The 23,842-nt window shown below is 43.4% G+C and overlaps 2 protein-coding genes across 3 annotated transcripts in view; one reads left to right on the forward strand and one right to left on the reverse strand.

The window, feature by feature from the left end:
* The window catches only part of zc3h12aa (zinc finger CCCH-type containing 12Aa), an 18,213-nt gene extending 10,283 nt beyond the window's left edge, over positions 1 to 7,930 (forward strand). Inside the window, exon 6 of the mRNA XM_079895090.1 lies at positions 99 to 7,930. Within this exon, the coding sequence (XP_079751216.1) occupies positions 99 to 988 (890 nt within the window). The 3' untranslated portion in view covers positions 989 to 7,930. The remainder of the gene's footprint in view (positions 1 to 98) is intronic.
* Positions 5,863 to 19,592, reverse strand: LOC307172584 (uncharacterized protein). 2 transcript variants are annotated; one of them, XM_079895095.1, is made up of 8 exons: positions 19,411 to 19,592; positions 19,134 to 19,228; positions 18,434 to 18,509; positions 17,663 to 17,883; positions 16,649 to 16,781; positions 15,155 to 15,269; positions 10,893 to 11,132; positions 5,863 to 7,998 (listed from the first exon to the last, which is right to left on the reverse strand). In XM_079895095.1, the coding sequence occupies exons 2-8, from the start codon at positions 19,203 to 19,205 to the stop codon at positions 7,941 to 7,943; spliced, it is 915 nt and encodes a 304-aa protein (XP_079751221.1). In that variant the 5' UTR covers positions 19,206 to 19,228; positions 19,411 to 19,592; the 3' UTR covers positions 5,863 to 7,940. The 2 variants fall into 2 exon arrangements, with proteins under 2 accessions (XP_079751221.1, XP_079751222.1); XM_079895096.1 differs by having other exon boundaries at positions 18,693 to 19,228; positions 19,411 to 19,575.
* Between the last annotated feature and the right edge of the window lie 4,250 nt (positions 19,593 to 23,842).

The following is a 23,842-nucleotide window of genomic DNA, read 5'->3' on the forward strand; positions in this document are numbered from 1 at the left end:
AGGGTTAGGTCAAATGGTAGGGCTGTCAATTGATCAAGGGTTGGATTTGAAGAACCCTGAAATAGACCTTACAACACTTTTGTCTTTTTACTCTTCAGGAAAAAAGTGCACATATGGGATCAAGTGTAAGTTCTACCACCCAGAGCGCACTAACCAGTCACAGCGCTCTCTAGCCGACGAGCTTCGAGAGAATGCCAGACTGTCTGGATCTAAAGAGGACAGCAGAATAACTGGGAGAGGCATGTGCCCAAGAAATGACCCCGGGTTTTGGTCCAGCTCTCCCTCCTTGGAGCAAGAACTTGAACAGAAGCTCAAATTGGAGCCCGAGAGCTCTGACAGCAGGGGTGTCATGCTCAATTACTGGGATGATATTTTGTCCACGAAAAAGCCTTTAAATAGGGCCCCAGTGGGACAGCCCAGTCCTCTGGTTGACAGAACCAGTCTGCAAGCACCTTTCCCAACAAACCCTTCGTCCATTTTCAGTTCCGACTCTGGCTTTTCAGAGCCATCCCAGAGCATTGACGACTTGCATAGGATGAGATCGAGTCATCCGCCGTTGTCCGGTATCCCTACCACACCTGCAGGCGGCCAGCGCTACTACGACAACATGAGCCCTTACTCCAACTTTCATCCCAACTATAGTGCCTACAGCTCCCTACCTCTTCCCAACCCTGTCCAGAGTTACAGTCTTCCTGCTTATGGGGGCTGGTCTTACCCTCTCTACTTACCACAGGCGAGCAGTTTACCCGAACCTTTACCCTGCCCTAGCTCGCACAGGACTCCCAACGGCTACGGAACCCAGCAACACTCAGCCATGCCACAGTCCAGCGCTTTCCAGGAAGAAAGAGAGGAGGTCAGGAAGAGGCTTCATGCAATTTTTAACCCACATCACGTAAGCAAAGTTATGGAAATGTTCCCACAGCTGAAAGACGCACAACAGCTGGCTGCAGAGATTCTCAAACTCAAGTCCAGGGGAGACTTCTTCTGATTTCTTTGAAACTTTATGACCACGAAAAAGGCAATGCATGAATAGTCTCTCAAAAGAAAGAATCACGTCAGAGCCGGTAACTTCATGGGAAGTGCATGGGATCTTCAGCAACCCGAGTTTGAGTCCAGACTGTCTTTCACCTTTCCCGATCCTGTCCTCCTTTCTCTCACACTTGCTGTCAGTTCTCTGTACCAGGGGTGTCCAAACTCGGTCCTGGAGGGCCACTGTCCTGCAGAGTTTAGCTCCAAATTACCACAACACACCTACCTGAAAGTTTCTAGAATGCCCAGTAAGACCATGATTAGCTGGTTCAGGTCTGTTTAATTGGAGTTGTAGCTAAACTCTGCAGGACAGCAGGTCGCCAGGAGTAGGGTTTAAGACCTCTGCCTTAAAAGGTGACAACTGTGTACCATGTTACCCCTAGCTCAGTGGCCCTCCATGAGCAGGATTGGACACCCATGTTCTATACTATCCTATCTCATTAAAGGCAAAATGGCAAAAATAAAGAACACCCTGCCCATACGTAGGTCTTACTCTCAGAAAAAAAATGCCCAAAAATGTTACCTTTATGGTACAACAGCTTGTCTCTGGGGCAATACCCTTAAAGCAGAGGCCTAGGGGGCAGTCGTGGCCTAATGGTTAGAGAGTCAGACTGGTAACCCAAAGGCTGTGATTTTGATTCTCAATACTTGCAGAAAATTACTCAGGTACCCTTGAGTAAGGCAATAACCCCAAATCGCTTTCTGGGCACCACAGCAAAAAAGGCTGCCCACTGCTCCAGGTGTGTGTGTCTACGGGGTTACCATAGTTGGCCTTCACATGCCTTCAACCCTGCACATGGGGGCTTCAAGGCTTATTTCCAGCCTGCTTCAGCACACCTGCCTGTGTATTTTCAAGTGATCCTGCTTAGCTGTTTCAGGTGTGTTTGATTAGGGTTGGAACTAAACTCTGCAGGAGAGTGGGTCCCCAGGAGCAGGGTTGAAGACTTCTGCCTTAAAGGGACAACTGTGTACCCCTAAAAGGTTCATTGTGTTACTTTAAGGGTACTACCCTTTGTCACTACCCTAACATACTAATATGCACCATTTGGGGGTAGATAAGGTACTATCTTTTCACCCAATGACAAACTGTTGTACCCCTGAAGGTACCGTTTTTGCCCATTTTATTCTGACAGTGTAACTCTGGTGTTTTCATCTTTTCAGTGTTTTTTTTTTTTTTTTTTTTGAGGTTTCAGATTGGGGCTGCTTAAAGTCTCAGAAACCTAAATTACTTATCACATAGTACATGTGGTAACTACGTATGACTACAAAGTCAAATGTGTGTCTAGTTGTTTTTAAAGAGGTTGATGCACATTGCATCAATTGTTGCTCCTAACGTGTAGCAAACTGTACCTTGTCTCAAAGGCTGCAGATTTGGTTTGGACAGAATGAAGCTGAAATGTAATTTGAGCATTCTGTAAATGTAGTTGTATGTAATTACAGTCATTAAGGGACAGCCCTGTTTTCAATGTTCAGAGTAATTTTGTTCTTAAGTCTGCAGCTAATTGTTCATTCAATTCTACTCCACCACATAATCACTTAATAGATGTGATTCCTTGTCTCCTGCAGACTTTTTATTGTACTTCTATCTTTCAGTTGTTAGGGATGGGAATCCCCTGATACGTTTTTATAATAGTACTCATGCCAAGCACTACAATTTGACTCTGACACATTGCATTTTCAGAATCTTGCCACAGTACTGGACATCATATTTCATTGTGCTTTAATGTTACATCTTTCTTATCAATCTGATTCAGTTATGTAATGTTGAGCTTGTGGATTTTGACAATTTGAATGTACAAAGGACATCTCACATATTTCCTGCTATGCAAAATTGACTTAAGTCATCTCAATATTCAAACGTCTGCTCTCAGACAAGAGGATAGTGAATTATTTGCTCTAATTAGTCATGATTTATATGTTTATATGTGTGTCAAAAGATGTCAAAGCCTTGGCATAAAAATATATCAGAAAAAAATTAGGCTTTAGATGTGTCAATTCAACATAATGATGACATCATTATTATTATTATAATAATTATACTGATGTTTTATCCACTATTTTCAAATTAGCATATAGTTCATTGTGTAATTTGTATCACACTTGTGTCTTTGAATGGCTAGTATCTATTTGAACTTTCAGTGAGCATGAGTTTGTCCAGTTTCATGTTTTCTCTTCAGAGGAGACAGTCTAATTTTAGCATCTGTTTGCAAAGATGTTCCATTAACATGAGCTTGTGTGCATTATGTTGTTGTCGTTCTGTTTAATGTTTCAGTTCTAAAAATATCATACTCAGCTGTAACAGCTTGTCACGTTTAGTTCAAGGTGTCCAAGTATCAACGTGCAACATGTTTATTACCTGCCAGTGCCTTATAATCATTAATGTGAACAGGAATTAAGTTCTCAGAGTTGCTTTGGCAAATGCAATGAATAAAGATGTACTTCCTGCTCCTTGTCCCTTCAACATTCATTAAAATAAAATTATAAATGTGTATTTGGCTTTTTTTTTTTTTTTTTTTTTTTGGTGCACATCATCTCATTGATCTCACAAATTAAAGTGCTATACTTAAAGGTGAAATGATCAATAATTACACATTGACCAATAACAAAATATAGAGAAAGGAGAAACAAAAAAAATATGTGTGAGAAAATCTTGAGACCGTAGCTGTTCCCATCCAAAATTGTGAATTTAACTTATGCGCAAAATTGGAATATCACATAAAAACATCTGCAAATAAAGCAGCGTTTCCATCCCATGTGTTCAAGAGAACAAAATCATCACTTCCTAGGAAACTGGTGCAAAATATCTATAAACATTCATCAAAATAAAATGATAAATGTGTCTTTTTTTTCTTTTTTTGGGTGCACATCATCTCATTGCTGTCACAAATTAAAATTCTGTATCCATTTATATATAATATATAATATAAATGGAAGTTGTTACAATGTGGCTCTTTTCCCCTCCATCATAAATGAGTGTATCTCAGAGCGTCAGACGAAACACAATAAATGCTGTCATGTTCTCTAGCGTTCGGATGCTGGTGTTTGGGAACACACTCGTGTGAGACGCTTCTGGAGGGAATTAAACCTTTATTAATGAATTAAACTTTGACTCCGGCGTTTCATAAACACCAAACCAACATTTGAGATGCTGCGATGCCATTGGTCCGCTGCTTAGTCCAGTTATCAAATCACAGCCTCTGCTGAGGGAAAGTCACATGGGGATGAGGGATTTATTCGATAAATGTGTTTCAAACGTCTTCTTACTGGATAAAAAAAATATCCGCTTCAATTGAGCGCGTACATTTTTAGATCTCCATCCAGGGTTTTTTCAAAATAGGTGGGTGAAAATCACAGTAATTTTATTAGTCTAAAAAAAAAAGAAAGAAAGACAGAAATAGAGGGGACATTGCCTCCTCATTTCAGAAGTCCTCTGCATTCAACCAGTGGTGCCATAAATAGTTTAGTAATAATAGTCAATATAATGTTGTTCACGTGTTCACTTTTTTGGTTTCACTATAACTTGAGCTTTTATATGCAATCTTACATATTAAGTTTTAAAATATGTATATACAAATAAGTGTTAGCTCTAAAAAAGCTGCATGCACAACAATTTAAGAACAATTATTGAAATATGCTTGAACAGTTTTAGATACCACAAGTAATACCACAGACACGAGTATTTCATGTTGACTATGTTTTGACATGTTGGGGAACCATGCTGTTGTCACGAAATAAAACATTTGTGTCAAATAGTTTCTGTTTTGATTTTAATTGTGATTGATGGCAAAGTTTATGGCATCTGAAGTATGTACTTGAGCTCTAATTTTAGTCCATTACTATAGACACACCTTTAAATTCAACAGAAAGTTTTGTTATACTTCATTGCTTTTTTTATACCGATTTCAAATAATTGTAAATAATTTCTGTCTACCTGATGTTAAACGATCCACCTGCATATACAGTGTGTGGGGCAAAACCTTTGCTAATTTGCTTTTACTGCCAAAAGCTATTTGCAGCTTATAAATAATGTCATTTTCACATGTAAATATATACAAAAATTATGTAGAGCAAAACAATATGTTTGATTTGAATGGTGAATCCATGTGTATTTCATTCAATGTCAAATTTGGTTTTTGGTCTCCTTCCTTCCCACCCTTTCTGACTATATATTCATCGGCCTCTACAAGGAAGAAGGAAGTTCACAAGCAACAAAAAGTTCATTATAAATATGCAAAACAGCTCCTTGTAAACCATGTGATCATTGTTTATTACTTCATGGCAATCCATAGGAATGTTATTTCCTTTCTTAGTAAGAGGAAGTTAGGTGACTAAAATAACCAAAAAAGGCAAAAGCCAAAGCAAACGCTTTTGCATAAGATGTGTGTCACATTATTGCATCTTTAACAAACATTTGATAACATGAGCATTATAGTTTATCTAAGGTAAAATACAAAATTAAACCTTTTAACATCCTCTCAGTTTCCATGAAGGTCCAAAGCAATGAAACATCAGAACACATCGTTCGACATACAGGGAACTCTTTAGATCCTGCAGATCATAGCTGGCCTCTTGTGATGTACAGTAAATACAGGGTATTTTCAACCTAAACCTAAAATAATAGAATGCAAATGAGAGGTGGCTGATATTTGCCTCATATGGCTGTTTAAAAGTCAACTTTGTCCCGGTTCAATAGGGTGTTTCTTTGATTTGCATTAGCGGATATTGGCAATAAGTAGACCTGTCTGGCATACGTGGCTGCAAAATTCCACAGAATTTGTTCATCGTTCATCATTCATCACACTTATACACATGTCTTCTCCTTGTATGTAAATATTTTGGCTGATTTGATAATTCTCTTAAGCTACTGTTGAGAATGTGCTGATGCTAAAAAAAAAAAAAAAAAATCACAGAATTCTGCAGAATTGGTGGCTAATTTTTGTACGACCTGCTTACGCCCCCGCTGACGATTAGGGGTGGACCCCCTCTGGCGCTCCTCGGTTACTTTTGAATGAAAATTTTTACGTTTTGTTGTTTAGAATTTTTTACTTCGTCTGAATGGTACGAAACTTAACAAAAGTTTTGGCACTTTCTATGTGAAAAAAATAATAATAATCATGGACATGATTTGAAAAGGTTAAATGGTCCTGAAAAAAAAAACTTGTTCTAATCATGGTCAAAAATGAACGCATTGGAAATGAATGGGAGACGAATGTCATCTAGTGGAAGCGTTTGGTACTGCGGCCAAACACAATCTGACTGAAAGCATATTTTTTGAGATATCAACCTCAAATTTGGAACAAAACTTTGTTCTTTGTAAAGCCAATTAATGGCTTTGATTCTCTTGCCGTTTTAGAGTAAAACGTGATTTTGAAAATATATATTTCATATAAAAACTGAAAATAGTATTTTTTTGTGCATTTTTCATAACAATACACGTAAAATTCTGTTACTTTTTTTTAACTTCACTTTTTAAAACTTTTTCAATTCAGGCAATAATCTGCCAAGTGTAGTCTTTGAAAAGAGATCAAACTTCAGTCTGTCGCTCTAAAGCGTTCAAGATTTACCAGTTTAAGTTGGATATTTATTTTTCAGGTCTATACTCAAAAAGTGAATAAATGGATTATAAATACAGCGTAAATATAATTTAGTACCATAAAATCGCCTAAAAATACCAAATATTAAATAAAAAACATTATCAAACTAAAATATAGTACATTTATTTCATTGAATTTTGTCATTTTTGACCGACACACGAAGAGCACCAGAGGGTTCATTTTTCTTATAAAATCCATACGTTTTCGTATCGTATAAATTCGTAAGAAATCACCCCCTCATGAGATCGGGCTGGCAGATTCTGGTAACAGGTCTCAGAGTAACCCATAACACATCTGAAGTCCTGTTCTTTCCCAAAAGATTTTGCTCTGCAAGTGTGTCGCCTCCTATTAAAGCTAAATGAGCAAAGACAGGTACAGTAGTTACTAATAGATTGATTTGCCGAAATCATTGTTCTGTGCATCCAACTGCACAATTGTGGGCTGGGACTGTTTCTGAGACGGTTCGGCAAAACTGTCATCGTTTTTGCTATTGTACTTGATGACACTAATAGAAGTTCAATAAGGTCACTAGTTTGATAATAAGAAGTTACTGTTCTGGTTAGACTACACACACATGAATAGAGTGCTGCAGGGATGACATATTTCTGTGAGCCAAAACCCACAAACGAGTTTGCATTTTAACACTTCCTGTTCCATCATCCTGAGGTCTCAAGATATTTTCATGTTTTATTCTTTGACGTAAAATACATTTGTATGTAATATGTAATGTAATGTAATTTTTGAAGTTTTTACTTGTCTTGTAAAAGGCGGTTGCTAACAAGTGTTGTTGTGTGTTCCTTTATTGGTAGTTTTATTTATATTTTTGATTCTGTTCTGTACAGCACTTTGGTCAGCCTTGGTTGTTTTTAAATGTGCTTTATAAATAAATATTGCATTGTATTGTCATCGAACGTCATAAACTCTCACGACCTCTTTGTGTTTATAATCGTGCTCTAACTCAAACATTCAGGGAAAATGTTTTTAAATAAAGACTGTTGAAGTGTAATGATGGTGACGTGGAAGTCATGTGACCGTGGTGTAGTTCATTTTCAGCTTTTGACTTCTGCCAACTGTGTTTGCGCTTGTTTTCATTAATGAAGATTATCATGATGAACAAAACATGCAAGTATCACAAACTTTTGTTAGTCACAGAGCTTATATTCGGCAATAATCCAAAAGCCAATGGAGAGATCCTATTGAGTTTTTGTCAAGGGGTCCAGGATGGTGCTAACTTACAAAAATATCTCATCATCTCTGCAGTGGATCCGTACGGCGAACTGTTGTGCGACTGCAGTTCTTCACTCAAGTGTCCCTGATTTACTCCCAAGCCATCAACAATTTACTGAATGCTACAAATGCTCCATGTCCAGGGTCACTGAAGAGAAAGAGGAAATGAAAAAGAAATATCAGAAGAAAAGAACAGCAATGAAGACATGTATTTCTTTAAAGGGGTCATCGGATGCCCATTTTCCACAAGTTGGCATGATTCTTTAGGGTCTTCATGTAAAGTTTGTCACATACTTTGGTTAAAATTCCTCAATGGTTTTGTAAAACAACACCCTTTTACCTCCTCAAAAACTCTGTTCACAGCGACCCGTTTCGGTCTCTTTAAATGATAATGAGCAACTCGTATGCTCGTGGCGTTTTAAAAACGCGGCACTCCCATTGAAAAATTGAAATTGAAAAAATACGCTTTGGTGGACACACGGCCTAAAAGTGAAATTTGCATCCGATGATCCCTTTAAACAGTATTTCTCAACGGGGTAATCAGAGAACTATGGAAGCTTGTTTCCGCCACAGAATAAAACATTTTAAAAGATACTTGCGACTTTTTATCTCACAATTGCGTTACATCTCGCAATTCTGACTTTATTTCTCATAATTGCGAGATATAAAGTCAGAATTGCGTGAAATAAAGTCGCAATTGCGTGTTATAAAGTCAGAATTGCGTGAAATAAAGTCGCAATTGCGTGTTATAAAGTCAGAATTGCGAGATATAAAGTCAGAATTGTGTTATAAAGTCAGAATTGCGTGTTATAAAGTCAGAATTCCGAGATATAAAGTCAGAATTCCGAGATATAAAGTCAGAATTGTGTTATAAAGTCAGAATTGCGAGATATAAAGTCAGAATTGTGTTATAAAGTCAGAATTGCATGTTATAAAGTCAGAATTCCGAGATATAAAGTCAGAATTCCGAGATATAAAGTCAGAATTCCGAGATATAAAGTCAGAATTCCGAGATATAAAGTCAGAATTCTGACTTTTTTTCTCGCAATTGCGACTTTATATCACGCAATTGCGAGTTTATATCTCGCAACTCTGACATCTTTTCTCAGAATTGTGAGATATAAACTCACAATTGTGAGATACAAAGTCCAATTCTTTTTTTTTTATTTTATTTTTTTATACCTCAGAATAGTTTATATCTCACAATTCTGACTTTATAACATGCAATTGCGACTTTATATCGTGCAATTCTGACTTTATGTCTCCCAATTGCGACTTTATTTCTCAGAATTGCGACTTTATATCTTGCAATTGCGACTTTATTTCTCAGAATTGCGACTTCATATCGCAATTCTGAGAAAAAAAGTCACAATTCTGACTTGATATATCGCAATTGTGAGAAAAAAAGTCAGAATTGTGAGATAAAAAGTCGCAATTATTATTATTTATGTATTATTCAGTGGCGGAAACAAGCTTCCATAGAGAACAGAGGTGTTCTTGTGGGTCGAGTTTACACCGAAGATTCACGGCGAGAGGAGATGAAACTTGTACTTGCAGAGGTCTGCAACATTGTAACATTGGCTGGACGCATCAAAGGCGAACTTTCCAAAACTGTTGTCACAATCACATGGATTACATCAGAAACAGAACTGAACATCTGTTGACTGTCTGCGCTAGAACAGACAGTGTCACGAGAACGGGTTCTGTTTGCTTTAGACGTGACTCGTCTGGTGTAGACAGGGTGTAAAACCTGAGTCTTTAATTCAGTGTTTGTTTCTGTTAGCTTTCACAATGACATCCAGACATGATATCAATACTGACATCATTAAACAATCCCTTCATATTTTTTTTCCTGGAATAATAAATAAGAGAACTTCCTGTTTGCTGATTGACTGCAGTTTGTGATAAGCTACCAAACAGTTTCAGTGTTCAGTCATAAATATTCACATGGTTTTTTTGCTCCCTGTGAAACTAATGATGTAATTATTCCAACTGTCCAGTCAAATCAAATTTGCTATTTGGCATTCAGTGACATTCTTTTTTAGTGGTTTAATAATAATAATAACTAACAGAAAAATAATCAACATTAATATTCAGGGAAGACCATAGTTTACATTTAATTTGATGCAGTGGTGAGGGATATAAATAATGAATGTTGGCCGAAAAATGTTGAGAACTATGGTTTTAAAAGAAGGTTATTATAGTTGACTACAACTCAAACTAAAGCCATAAAAACAGCAACTTTAAATAAAATAAATGTTAACAGAAATGTTGCTTTGGCAACTAGATGAAATATTTGATTTTATTTCAAATTTAACTTGATGTACTAAAATAACTAAAACTAAAGCTGAAATAAAACATATTTTAACAAATAAAAACGACAAAAAAAAGAAGAAATAACAGAATTATTTTTTTAAAAAACTTTAAAGTTAAAATGGAAATGGTAAATACAAAAATAAAAACTAATTCAAAATATTATGAAAAACCTATAAAGTATTTTAATAATACTAAAATACTTTATAGTATTATTAAAATATTTTAATAACACTAAAAATAAATAACACAACTAAATAAAATACCACAAAAAATAACACAACTAAAAGTAAATATATTCAGTATGGTCAAATTCGTTCATTAATTTCGGAGTCTCCTCATTGAAACTTTAAATATTGAATTAATTCATATTAATTCATTCATTACATTTATATAGTGCTTTTCTGGGTACTCAAATACGATTTACATAATTTAATAATATTTAAATGATAATCTATAAATTATCTTGTCGCCATGTTGTAATTACCATAATAATGAGATTCGTGTCCTCGTAGAACTCGTAATTACGACTAGCAAACTCAGAATTTCCCGAGAACTGACTGATGCAGATTCATTTTGACGTTGATATTGTCGCCTTATAGAAACACATTATTCCGAAGACGTGAACATCTTTGAATGTTTACAGCATGAACGCAGAATTAGCTAGTCTTTTCATCAGTATAAAAGCAAGTTTCCCATCATGGCTGAAGGCCAGAAACAGTCTCATACCAGTCAAAGTAGCAGTGGCCTCCACAGGTGCCGTCATGCTGTCCGTTATCTGCCGACTCCAGTTCTACGCCGAGATGGTGGTCGGGAGAGTTCCTCATGTTGCCCAGGTAGCGTAAGGTACCGGTGCTGATCCGTCCCGAGGGTAACATGATTCGGACCCTGTGCCCGATCTTCAGATCCAGGGGAGAGTGGGGAACAAACACTCGATGAGGTCCACCTCCACTCCTCCAAGATCTTACACTGAAGAAAGAGTCAAAACATCTGACACTTACACAAATAGAACTCTTTAAATGTATCACTGATTGTTACACAGGAATTCTTGATTCTGATTGGCCAATCACTGCATTCCAGAGTCAATTTATTACACAGTTCTCTGGAACACTTGATTGTGACAATGACAGGGAAGAATGAACATGTCAAGCTTAAAGGTGCATTGTGTAATATTTAGGAGGATCTGTTGACAGAAATGCAATATCATATACATAACTATGTTTCCAGTGGTGTATAAAGACCTTACATAATGAACCGTTATGTTTTTATTACCTTAGAATTTGTCATTTCTATCTATACATTGCGGGTCCCCTTACATTAAAATAGCCATTTTGCGTCACCATGTTTCTACAGTGGCTCTAAACGGACAAAAACATTTCGTCACTATGTTGCTCTTCGTGTAAAGAAGTGAGCTAAAGTCAGTGAATAAAACACTGACACAATGATGAACAAATAACAATATTAACCCCTCCTTGAACTGCCACCTTAACGTGGTGGAGGGGTTTGAGTACCCGAATGACCCTAGGAGCTATGTTTGCCGGGGCTATATGCCCCTGGTAGGGTCTCCCAAGGCAAACAGGTCCTAGGCGACGGGTCAGACTAAGAGCGGTTCAAAAAACCCTTATGAGAAAAAATAAATCAAGGACCGTGACGTCGCTCGGTATGGCGCAGCCGGGGCCCCACCCTGGAGCCAGGCCCGGGGTTGGGGCTCGTATGCGAGCGCCTGGTGGCCGGGCCTCCCCCCACGGTGTCCGGCCGGGCTCAGCCCGAAGGAGCGACGTGGGGCCGCCTTCCCGTGGGCTCACCACCTGCAGGAGGGACCGTAAGGGGCCGGTGCTGAGAGGATTGGGCAGCAGTCGAAGGCGGGGGCCTCGACAACCCGATCCCTGGACACGGAAGCTAGCTCTAGGGACGTGGAATGTCACCTCGCTGGCGGGGAAGGAGCCTGAGATTGTGCGTGAGGTTGAGAGGTTCCGACTAGAGATAGTCGGGATCACCTCTACGCACGGCTTGGGCTCTGGAACCACACTCCTCGAGAGAGGATGGACTCTTCACCACTCTGGAGTTGCCCATGGTGAAAGGCGGCGGGCTGGTGTGGGTTTGCTTATAGCCCCCCAGCTCAGCCGCCATGTGTTGGAGTTTACCCCGGTGAACGAGAGGGTCGTTTCCCTGCGCCTACGGGTCGGGGATAGGTCTCTCACTGTCGTGTGCGCCTACGGGCCAAACGGCAGTGCAGAGTACCCGGCCTTCTTGGAGACTCTGGGAGGGGTGCTGGAAAGTGCTCCGACTGGGGACTCCGTTGTTCTACTGGGAGACTTCAATGCCCACGTGGGCAGCGACAGTGACACCTGGAGGGGCGTGATTGGGAGGAACGGCCCCCCTGATCTTAACCCGAGCGGTGTTCAGTTATTGGACTTCTGTGCTAGTTACAGTTTGTCCATAACGAACACCATGTTCAAGCATAAGGGTGTCCATCAGTGCACGTGGCACCAGGACACCCTAGGCCGTAGGTCGATGATCGACTTTGTGGTCGTTTCATCTGACCTGCGGCGTATGTCTTGGACACTCGGGTAAAGAGAGGGGCGGAGCTGTCAACTGATCACCACCTGGTGGTGAGTTGGATCCGATGGCGGGGGAGGAAGCTGGACAGACTCGGCAGACCCAAGCGTACTGTGAGGGTCTGCTGGGAACGTTTGGCCGAGTCTCCTGTCAGAGAGATCTTCAACTCCCACCTCCGGCGGAGCTTCGACCGGATCCCGAGGGAGGCTGGAGATATTGAGTCCGAGTGGACCATGTTCTCCACCTCCATTGTCGAAGCAGCCGCTCAGAGCTGTGGCCGTAAGGTCTCCGGTGCCTGTCGAGGCGGCAATCCCCGAACCCGGTGGTGGACACCGGAAGTAAGGGATGCCGTCAAGCTGAAGAAGGAGTCCTATCGGGCCTGGTTGGCTTGTGGGACTCCTGAGGCAGCTGACGGGTACCGGCAGGCCAAGCGAACTGCAGCCCGGGTGGTTGTGGAGACAAAAACTCGGGCCTGGGAGGAGTTCGGTGAGGCCATGGAGAAGGACTATCGGCTGGCCTCGAAGAGATTCTGGCAAACCATCCGGTGCCTCAGGAGAGGGAAGCAGTGCCCTACCAATGCTGTTTACAGTAGAGGTGGGGAGCTGTTGACCTCAACTGGGGATGTTGTTGGACGGTGGAAGGAATACTTCGAGGATCTCCTCAATCCCGCCGTCACGTCTTACATTGAGGAAGCAGAGGCTGAGGGCTCAGAGGTGGACTCGTCCATCACCCAAGCTGAAGTCACAGAGGTAGTCAAGAAACTCCTCGGTGGCAAGGCACCGGGGGTGGATGAGATCCGCCCTGAGTACCTCAAGTCTCTGGATATTGTGGGGCTGTCTTGGCTGACACGCCTCTGCAGCATCGCGTGGCGGTCGGGGACAGTGCCTCTGGGATGGCAGACCGGGGTGGTGGTCCCTCTTTTTAAGAAGAGGGACCGGAGGGTGTGTTCCAACTATAGGGGGATCACACTTCTCAGCCTCCCTGGGAAAGTCTATGCCAGGGTACTGGAGAGGAGAATACGGCCGATAGTAGAACCTCGGATTCAGGAGGAACAGTGTGGTTTTCGTCCAGGCTGTGGAACACTGGACCAGCTCTATACCCTCTCCAGGGTGCTGGAGGGTTCATGGGAGTTTGCCCAACCAGTCCACATGTGTTTTGTGGATTTGGAGAAGGCATTCGACTGTGTCCCTCGTGGCGGCCTGTGGAGGGTGCTCCGGAAGTATGGGGTCCGGGGTCCTTTACTAAGGGCTGTCCGGTCCCTGTACGACCGAAGCAGGAGCTTGGTTCGCATTGCCGGCAGTAAGTCAGACTTGTTCCCGGTGCATGTTGGACTCCGGCAGGGCTGCCCTTTGTCGCCGGTTCTGTTCATAATTTTTATGGACAGAATTTCTAGGCGCAGCCAGGGGCCGGAGGGTGTCCGGTTTGGTGACAACACGATTTCGTCTCTGCTCTGTGCAGATGATGTTGTCGTGTTGGCTTCATCAAACCAGGACCTTCAGCATGCACTGGGACGGTTTTCAGCCGAGTGTGAAGCGGCTGGGATGAGAATCAGCACCTCCAAATCCGAGGCCATGGTCCTCAGTCGGAAAAGGGTGGCTTGCCCACTTCAGGTTGGTGGAGAGTTCCTGCCTCAAGTGGAGGAGTTTAAGTATCTTGGGGTCTTGTTCACGAGTGAGGGAAGGATGGAACGGGAGATTGACAGACGGATCGGTGCAGCTTCTGCAGTAATGCGGTCGATGTACCGGTCTGTCGTGGTGAAGAAAGAGCTGAGCCGCAAGGCGAAGCTCTCGATTTACCGGTCAATCTACGTTCCTACTCTCACCTATGGTCATCAGCTTTGGGTCATGACCGAAAGGACAAGATCCCGGATATTTGCGGCCGAAATGAGCTTTCTCCGCAGGGTGGCTGGGTGATCCCTTAGAGATAGGGTGAGAAGCTCGGTCACTCGGGAGGAGCTCAGAGTAGAGCCGCTGCTCCTCCACATCGAGAGGGGTCAGCTGAGGTGACTCGGGCATCTGTTCCGGATGCCTCCTGGACGCCTTCCCGGGAAGGTTTTCCCGGCTGGCCTGGGAATGCCTCGGTGTCCCCCCGGAAGAGCTGGAAGAAGTGTCTAGGGAGAGGGAAGTCTGGGCATCTCTGCTTAGACTGCTGCCCCCGCAACCCGGCCCCGGATAAGCGGGAGAAGATGGATGGATGGATAACAATATTATTCGCAATAACATATCGTTTTACTGAATAATTAAGTAAACATAATTTATTAATTCTTCTTTGTAAAGAAACCTCATTGTTTAACTGGCTACTCTCTGCTGTCTCAGATGACGACATCACTTCCTGTCGGCCACCGTAACTTTTGTTGGCTGCGATTCGCAACCTCACCACTAGATGCCGCTAAAAAATTACACACTGCACCTTTAAAACATTATAAACCAGACCTGATGTTAGACATGGCAGAAGTGGCTCTGGAGTCTGATGGGCCGGTAATACCATGACTAAGCAATCCCATGTCAGGTCCCTTCTGCTGGTGAATCTGTCTGAGACTGAGACCACCTATGGAAAGGTGGAAGAGATGGTCAAATTTTTTCAATTCATTTCCATTTTCCTTACGCCGTGTGCTAACCAGACATGACCCGGTGATAAAATGCGCCTTTTCCATGTTAATCAGAGTTTTTGTCCTTACCAGCCGGCTGAAACAACAACATTGTGCTTTATTTAATGTTGAAGGCATCTAATGTGATTTTGAATATCATTTTGTGTGACAGTTATAGCCATACTGAGAGCAACAATGGATAATTCACTTCAGATGTTAAAGGGGACATATCATGAAAATCTGACTTACCGTGTTTAAGTGCTATAGTCTTCTACCAACCCAGAAAACGTGAAAAGTGAAACCCAGTAACTTTGTTCTGGTGAGCTTTTCTCTGCAAGCATGTCAAAAAATAAGCCGATCAGATTTCCCTTCTGACGTATGAAGAGGATCTTATTATAATATTACTGGCCCTTAACACACACGTTTACACACACCAGCCGACATTTGGTTTCGCAAGCGACAACAGAGACCAGTTCTAACGCAATGATAAAGATCCAGCAAAGCATGAAACTGTTCTGTGGTTGAGCACAGACGAGCACTGAACACTATTGACCAAAACGTGTCACTGCTGTCTTATAAACACCTCAGGAACTGTGGACACTTGTGGAGAAGTTAAACATGACGGTACATGCAAGTCGATGTAACTCCACATCAGCTACATAAATGTGTCCACTAACATTCAGAAACGTCCAGGTGCGTCTAAAAGTGAAACTCTTCCTGAGTCTCTCCATAAGGCTGCACTCGCTATTGTTATTTCTGAGATTTTGGATGAGTGAGATTGTGCTGTTTTGTTATTGCTGGAGTAAAGGCCCCGCCCTCTTCTGAACGGGGGCGGAGCAACAGCTCATTTGCATTTAAAGGAACACAAACAAAAATGGCACGTTTTTGCTCACACCCAAAAAGGGGCAAATTTGACAAGCTATAATAAATTATCTGAGGGGAATTTTGAGCTGAAATTTCAAAGACACATTCTGGAGACACCATAGACTTATATTACATCTTGTGAAAAGGGGCATAATATGTCACCTTTAAATTAAATTAAAGGAAACAAGAATATTCAAGCTCACTCAATGTGAGCAAACAAGTTCGACAAAGATTGCTTCTGTCACTCGGTAAGTAATTTTATTAATGTTAAAATGGTGTAATATTAATATGCAGTGCGGTTGCAGAGAGGCTCCGCCCACAAGCTCTGGCGTCTGGTAGTCTTGTCACATGATCTGGGGTGGAGAGACTAAAATGCTTGTCGCTTGAATCGTATCCCATCGCGTCTGGTTAGGACACGGTGTAACACCAGGGCAGTTTTGACATCCAGTCCACCAAAGGAATATGAAACTCTTACTAGAACATTCATGTTCCTTCTCCTCAGAATCCAGTCCGTTCTCCAACCCAGACTCTACAAAGACCTCGTTTGCATCATCTGAATCGGTGTCTCTGTACAGCAATCCAGACCTCACCAGAATCTCAGCGCTCAACTGAAAAGATCACATCACACAATTGAAATGCAAGTTAAAAAGGGTTAGGCTTCCGTCAGGCGCTTCATATACTGTCTTTTTAGGGGTTCCCATCATGGCATTTTATGGATTTAGTCCTAAATAATTTAGCTTTAATTCATTTTTTTATTTTGATACAATTAAATAGCTTGTTGTTAACATACTTTATCACTAGAAAATTTGAAATAGCTCATAAAACATGAAGACATTTCTATAAACCATTTTGGCATAAAGGGTTCTTTAGAATTGAATCAAGAACCCTAGAGTTCTATACAGAACCCCACTGAACCCCATTTTCTAAGAGTGATACAGAAACCTTGTCTGTTCACACACTGCAAAAAACAAACAAACTAAGTACAGTGCTAAATAAGTACAGTGCACGGTTAGGGACAGGTCTGATGGTATGGTAGGGTTAAGCGTGAGTTAATGGGTAAGAGAAGGTTAACAGAGTAATTAAAGATGCAATTATAGAAAATAATTACAGATGTAATTACATGTGGGTAGCTTTTAAATATACCTGTACAATAAGTGGATTGTATCAAATGATTCATTTAAATGTTAGTACATTTAAAGACACCTAATATAACGTGGGACCTGTGCATGTGTGGAAGTTTGCCTCTTCGACATAACATTTATAGGAGGAGAGTATTTACTGCAACCTTTGAGCATTGCTAGTTCCAGTTGCCAACCCCATCAATGACCTAATGAAGCAGTTATACTCGTTATCAAAAAAGCATGCATACAACATTTAGCATTTAAACGAAGGGCCAGGCGATCAAAGCAGCAATCAGGTGTCACAGGTGGTTCGTTATGATGGATTTGTAAGTTAGATTAATTTGTGAAATCTTATTAGACACACATACCTGGTCTCTCAGATCACATTGTCTCCGTCGCAGCTCCACAAACCGCATCTCCCATGATGCTCTCTGATTTGCAATCTCTATCTTCAGCTCCTGGATCTCCCCTTCAGCCTTTAACAGTCTCTTGTGCAGGCGTTCACGCTGAACACAGTTTTCTGCTCTGGCCTTCTTCTCAGAGGCTGTGTTAACATCTGTCCCTGCGCGATGCTTGACACCTTGGACAACTACAGATTTATGAAAGGCTTAATATTTTGACAAATGCAAATCAAACTCTTAATAGGATAGTTCACCTAAAAAAACTAAAAAAAAAACCTATTTTTTCTCACATGTCTTATGAAACCTCTATGGTTTTCTTGTGGAACACAAAAATGTGTATTTTTAAAATTAAAAAAAATCCTTAATATATAATGAATGTCAGTGTTGATTTGGACAGTCTTCACAATATAATGTTCCACAGAAGAAAGAAAGTCATAGAGGTTTTGTAAGAGATGAGGTCCAAGGAATCAATGACAGAATGTAAATTTTTCCTTTAAGGCCCCTTAATTTATGAGTTCTGCAATGTGATTTTGTCAGACTGTTTTTCATACAAAACTAGCCTGCCATCTATTGGACAGGTATGCATATAACAGGTTCCTTGCATTTACAGATACCTTATCCACATGTTATGATGTATTGATAGAGTTAAAACATTTACCTTACAATTGTAAAACAATCAGCAGATTTTGCATAAAAAAAATTGATCAAGACTGCTCTATCCTTGATGTTTGGATTTACCTGTGGTCAGTTTATGGTCAGTATCAGCTGCATGCTCCGTCCATGGGGCAGATTTTAGAGCACAATATGGGCTGACCTACAGTACAAACAAATTACATTTGATTCAATTTACCAGTAATAACTGGAATAAGCTAAAATTATACAATGTATTTACATTAGCATTAAAGAGGACCTATAATGCTTTTTTCCATGTTTTCTTTAGTGTGTAATGTTTTATTTTCTCTTGTATATATCTCTAGTATTTTTTCGTTATTCTCACTGTTTTTGAAACGCCTCAATTGTAGTCTTGAGTTTTCTTCTGGGAACGAACACATCACAATATTCCTCATTTAATAATTCATATGCAGAATAAAGGGGCGGGGCCTGGTTGAATAAGTTAGTAGTATGTTTAAATTGGTGGTTCTGGTAAGGGGCGGGACATTTCCCAAACACACTCGGACCGCTCGACCAATCACAGCACGCTGATCCAGCCGACCAATCAGAGCACAGTGTGCTTTTCAGAAGGAGGGGCTTCATAGAGACAGGAAGTAAACAGAGCGTTACTGACAGACTGGGAAGAGAGGAGCTGCAACAATGGAGAATATGAGGAAAATAATCAACATTCCAGCAGGAAAACCTGCTCTAGTAGAGCCTGAAAACAACATCAAGACTTTGAAGAAGGGCTTAATAGGTCTTCTTTAACTGAAGAGAACATAATCACCCAGAAAAATCTCCATGTGCACAACAGGCCCTTGAGAGTCCAGGCGACTGCTGACCACACACACGTAGCCATTTTATGGAGATTTCACATGGTGCCTGCAATACACACATGGAATTAATTCAAGCATAATTCTGCATATTACGTCCTTAAATTCTGACTCAGGTTTTAAGACTCATGACCGGCAACCGTTTAATGACTGCCAACCGCTGTGGCTTTGAGTGAAAGAGGAGTCTATTCTGCTATTTACTTCTGTAAAAACATTGAAGCAGGTAAATACCTTGATACAACAGTTGAATGATTCAGTGTCTGAATAAAGATTCCTGATGAATTTCAGTGGATATAAAAGTGTGTGTTGGTTTGTTTCTCTTCAGTTGGTCATCCGATGGCATGTTCACAGACCAAGACTTCAGCAGACGCATCGAGCCTAGAGACATAATCCTGTGTAATCTGATTAGTGACAGGGTTACGTGCTCCTCTTGCGTCCCATCATACTAATTTTGGTTCCTGATCCTATTTTTCCCAAGTCCATATATCTGTGTATTGCAGTGGTAATGATCAGACAGCGAAACCCTCAGATTCCTCTAAATCAAGCCCCAATCTAACAAGATGCTTCTGCTTGACTGAAATAAACGTTAAAATCCTGAAATATCCAGTGTCATGGAGGACAAATCATCCATAGAACTGCAGCACAGGCCTGTATATTTGTCATCTGTTTCAATACATGAATATTTAGATCACCCCTTAAAACAAAAACAAAAATAAAAATAACAAACTGCAAGTCTTGGACACTATCACTGGTGAATCAATCACTATAAACAGCAGGCAGCATAGTGATGTTAAAAGATTAGTTTACAGGTGTGATCAATATCACATAAACACTATGAAGCAAACTGATGCTTATGTCATTCACAGTCTGGGGGGAAAACCATGGATTAATGAGTTACAACAAGATGATTATTTTAAAATGAATTAGAATTTAGTAATAAAATAGATTCTACGTCTTTGTTGTTCAAAATTAACAACATTTAAATACTGAATCAATACATTATCAATCCTTCTGTCATCAATGTTTTTGTCTTACCCTGATTCACTATGGTAAGCCTATTTGTGAAGATCTTTTCATTATGATTGTTGTAGCGCTGTCGAATTTATTTTCAAGAATCTGCCTTGTCTATTAAAAGACAAAAATCACTACAGGCCTCAGTGCATGTCAGGGTTGTGGGTAAGGAATGAAGCGAGGAATCAAAAGCAACAACAAAAAAACAACCCCATGGGGGAAAACAAGACAGCAACTGGACAAGGCAAGACTTGGCTAGGAAAACATGATCTAGAAGGGCAGGACACAAGGGGTGCATTCGATGTCTGGGTCTCCCCTATCTGAATCCTGACTGACTGAACCAGCCAAGACTGGACCCAGCAGACTGAGCTTTAAGATACTTCCACCCACCAAGCATGACGGTCCGCTCAGCGTGGGCTTGATGTGAGGGCCTTCGCCCAGACATTCTGGACTATGGATAGGGGCCTAGACTATCAGGATGGGGCTCTCAAAGACATCTGTAACCTTTGCTTGGAAGACCACAGTGGGAGATGAAGGGGGTGAGAGCATTGGGGTTCTGGGAATTCTCCAACTATCTACACCTTCACAGACATTGGGCAGCACTAACACGACCTGAATCCTTTTGCAGCGACCAACCCGCTCTCTCTTCCTCGTCGAATCTTCCAGAGCCAGTCCTGTCAGCTCCGGCCAGTCCAGAGCCAGTCGTGTCAGCTCCACCCGGTCCAGAGCCAGTCGTGTCAGCTCCGGCCGGTCCAGAGCCAGTCGTGTCAGCTCCGGCCGGTCCAGAGCCAGTCGAGTCAGCTCCTGCTGGTCCAGAGCCAGTCGAGTCAGCTCCGGCCGGTCCAGAGTCAGTCGAGTCAGCTCCTGCCAGTCCAGAGCCAGTCGAGTCAGCTCCGGCTGGTCCAGGGTCAGTCGTGTCAGCTCCTGCTGGTCCAGAGCCAGTTGTGTCAGCTCCAGCCGGTCCAGAGCCAGTCGAGTCAGATCCTGCTGGTCCAGAGCCAGTCGAGTCAGCTCCTGCTGGTCCAGAGCCAGTCTTGTCAGCTCCTACTGGTCCATAGCCAGTTGTGTCAGCTCCAGCCGGTCCAGAGCCAGTCGAGTCAGCTCCTGCTGGTCCAGAGCCAGTCTTGTCAGCTCCTACTGGTCCAGAGCCAGTTGTGTCAGCTCCAGCCGGTCCAGAACCAGTCGAGTCAGCTCCTGCTGGTCCAGAGCCAGTCGTGTCAGCTCCACCCGGTCCAGAGCCAGTCGTGTCAGCTCCGGCCGGTCCAGAGCCAGTCGTGTCAGCTCCGGCCGGTCCAGAGCCAGTCGAGTCAGCTCCTGCTGGTCCAGAGCCAGTCGAGTCAGCTCCGGCCGGTCCAGAGCCAGTCGTGTCAGCTCCGGCCGGTCCAGAGCCAGTCGAGTCAGTTCCGGCCGGTCCAGAGCCAGTCGAGTCAGCTCCGGCTGGTCCAGGGTCAGTCGTGTCAGCTCCTGCTGGTCCAGAGCCAGTCGAGTCAGCTCCTGCCGGTCCAGAGCCAGTCGAGTCAGCTCCGGCTGGTCCAGGGTCAGTCGTGTCAGCTCCTGCTGGTCCAGAGCCAGTTGTGTCAGCTCCAGCCGGTCCAGAGCCAGTCGAGTCAGCTCCTGCTGGTCCAGAGCCAGTCGAGTCAGCTCCTGCTGGTCCAGAGCCAGTCTTGTCAGCTCCTACTGGTCCAGAGCCAGTTGTGTCAGCTCCAGCCGGTCCAGAACCAGTCGAGTCAGCTCCTGCTGGTCCAGAGCCAGTCGAGTCAGCTCCGGCCGGTCCAGAGCCAGTCGTGTCAGCTCCGGCCGGTCCAGAGCCAGTCGAGTAAGCTCCTGCTGGTCCAGAGCCAGTCGAGTCAGCTCCTGCCGGTCCAGAGCCAGTCGAGTCAGCTCCGGCTGGTCCAGAGCCAGTTGTGTCAGCTCCAGCCGGTCCAGAGCCAGTCGAGTCAGCTCCTGCTGGTCCAGAGCCAGTCGAGTCAGCTCCTGCTGGTCCAGAGCCAGTCGTGTCAGCTCCTAATGGTCCAGAGCCAGTTGTGTCAGCTCCAGCCGGTCCAGAGCCAGTCGAGTCAGCTCCTGCTGGTCCAGAGCCAGTCGAGTCAGCTCCGGCCTGTCCAGAGCCAGTCGAGTCAGCTCCGGCCTGTCCAGAGCCAGTCGAGTCAGCTCCTGCCGGTCCAGAGCCAGTCGAGTCAGCTCCTGCCGGTCCAGAGCCAGTCGTGTCAGCTCCTACTGGTCCAGAGCCAGTTGTGTCAGCTCCAGCCGGTCCAGAGCCAGTCGAGTCAGCTCCTGCTGGTCCAGAGCCAGTCGAGTCAGCTCCTGCTGGTCCAGAGCCAGTAGTGTCAGCTCCTACTGGTCCAGAGCCAGTCGTGTCAGCTCCAGCCGGTCCAGAGCCAGTCGAGTCAGCTCCTGCTGGTCCAGAGCCAGTCGAGTCAGCTCCGGCCTGTCCAGAGCCAGTCGAGTCAGCTCCTGCCGGTCCAGAGCCAGTCAAGTCAGCTCCTGCCAGTCCAGAGCCAGTCGTGTCAGCTCCTACTGGTCCAGAGCCAGTTGTGTCAGCTCCAGCCGGTCCAGAGCCAGTCGAGTCAGCTCCTGCTGGTCCAGAGCCAGTCGAGTCAGCTCCGGCCGGTCCAGAGCCAGTCAAGTCAGCTCCGGCTGGTCCAGAGCCAGTTGTGTCAGCTCCTACTGGTCCAGAGCCAGTCGTGTCAGCTCCAGCCAGTCTAGAGCCAGTCGAATCAGCTCCGGCCGGTCCACAGCCAGTCGAGTCAGCACAAATTGTCATGCCCTCAGAAGTGGAAGAAAAGGAGGTCCCACGTTGGCAAGTCAAATGCCCTTCTTATAGAGGCCCCTAGCCCGTTGGTCCGGGAGGTCCTGAATTAAGTGGTTCCAGCCCCTGACCAGAGTCCAGTGATGGCTCCAGCTCCTGACCAAAGTCAATCATCCGCTCCAGCCCATAAGGCTGTCCCTGATGAAGCTGTCCCAGAGCCCGCCAGTGCAGCCCAGGAGGGTGCTCCTGAGTCCAGAGTCCAGTGTATGCTCCTGAACCCCCCGAGGGCACCCCAAGTCCAGTGTCTGTCCCTGCAGCCATGGAGGGTTTCTGGTTTCTGAGCCAGTGTCTAGGACTTTTCACAAATATCCTGAACACATTTCATTAGCACATACCCTTCTTTCCAGTTCGGACATGGCCCCTGAGTTCATCCCCAAGTCCTTCCCCAATCAAGAATCTATTGCCAAGACTGTTTCTGACACCAAGGCCATTTTCAAGCCCCGACCATTGGAGCAAGCACGTGTTCCCTGGAAAACCTCTAATTTTGTCCCTACCCCTCCCATCCCGCCATCTGTGTTACCTGCTCATTACGTGTTTCCAAGGCCGGCACCTTCCTGGTCAGGCCCGAACTTCTCCCCTGGATTATTTTCCTCCCTCCCAGCAGTTCTTCGACCTGTTGTGCTCTGGAGTTGGTTCCAGCTGTCACTGTTTCCCGTCGACCCTTCGGTTTGGACTGTTCCTGCCTCACCTTATCTTGTACTGTCTTCTGTTAATAAATATCCCTCCCCTGCTCATAAAGCGTCTGGGTCTCCCCTATCTGAATCCTGACACATAATCCTAGTAAAGTTGACTTTATGAAATGCAGAAGGAATGTGAATATGATATATATTATTTATATCAGTA

The sequence above is a fragment of the Squalius cephalus genome (assembly GCF_949319135.1).
Source record: "Squalius cephalus genome assembly, chromosome: 15".
Lineage (NCBI taxonomy): Eukaryota > Metazoa > Chordata > Actinopteri > Cypriniformes > Leuciscidae > Squalius > Squalius cephalus.

Bases quoted from the DNA above. Each gene is read 5' to 3' on its own strand.
- LOC307172584 (XM_079895095.1), bottom strand. From the start codon at position 19,205: ATGGCTACGTGTGTGTGGTCAGCAGTCGCCTGGACTCTCAAGGGCCTG. The intron at 17,884-18,433 runs GTAAATCCAAAC...ATAAATCTGTAG, and splicing joins TGACCATAAACTGACCACAG to TTGTCCAAGGTGTCAAGCAT. The intron at 11,133-15,154 runs GTCTGGTTTATA...CTCTTTCTTCAG, and splicing joins TCTGCCATGTCTAACATCAG to TGTAAGATCTTGGAGGAGTG.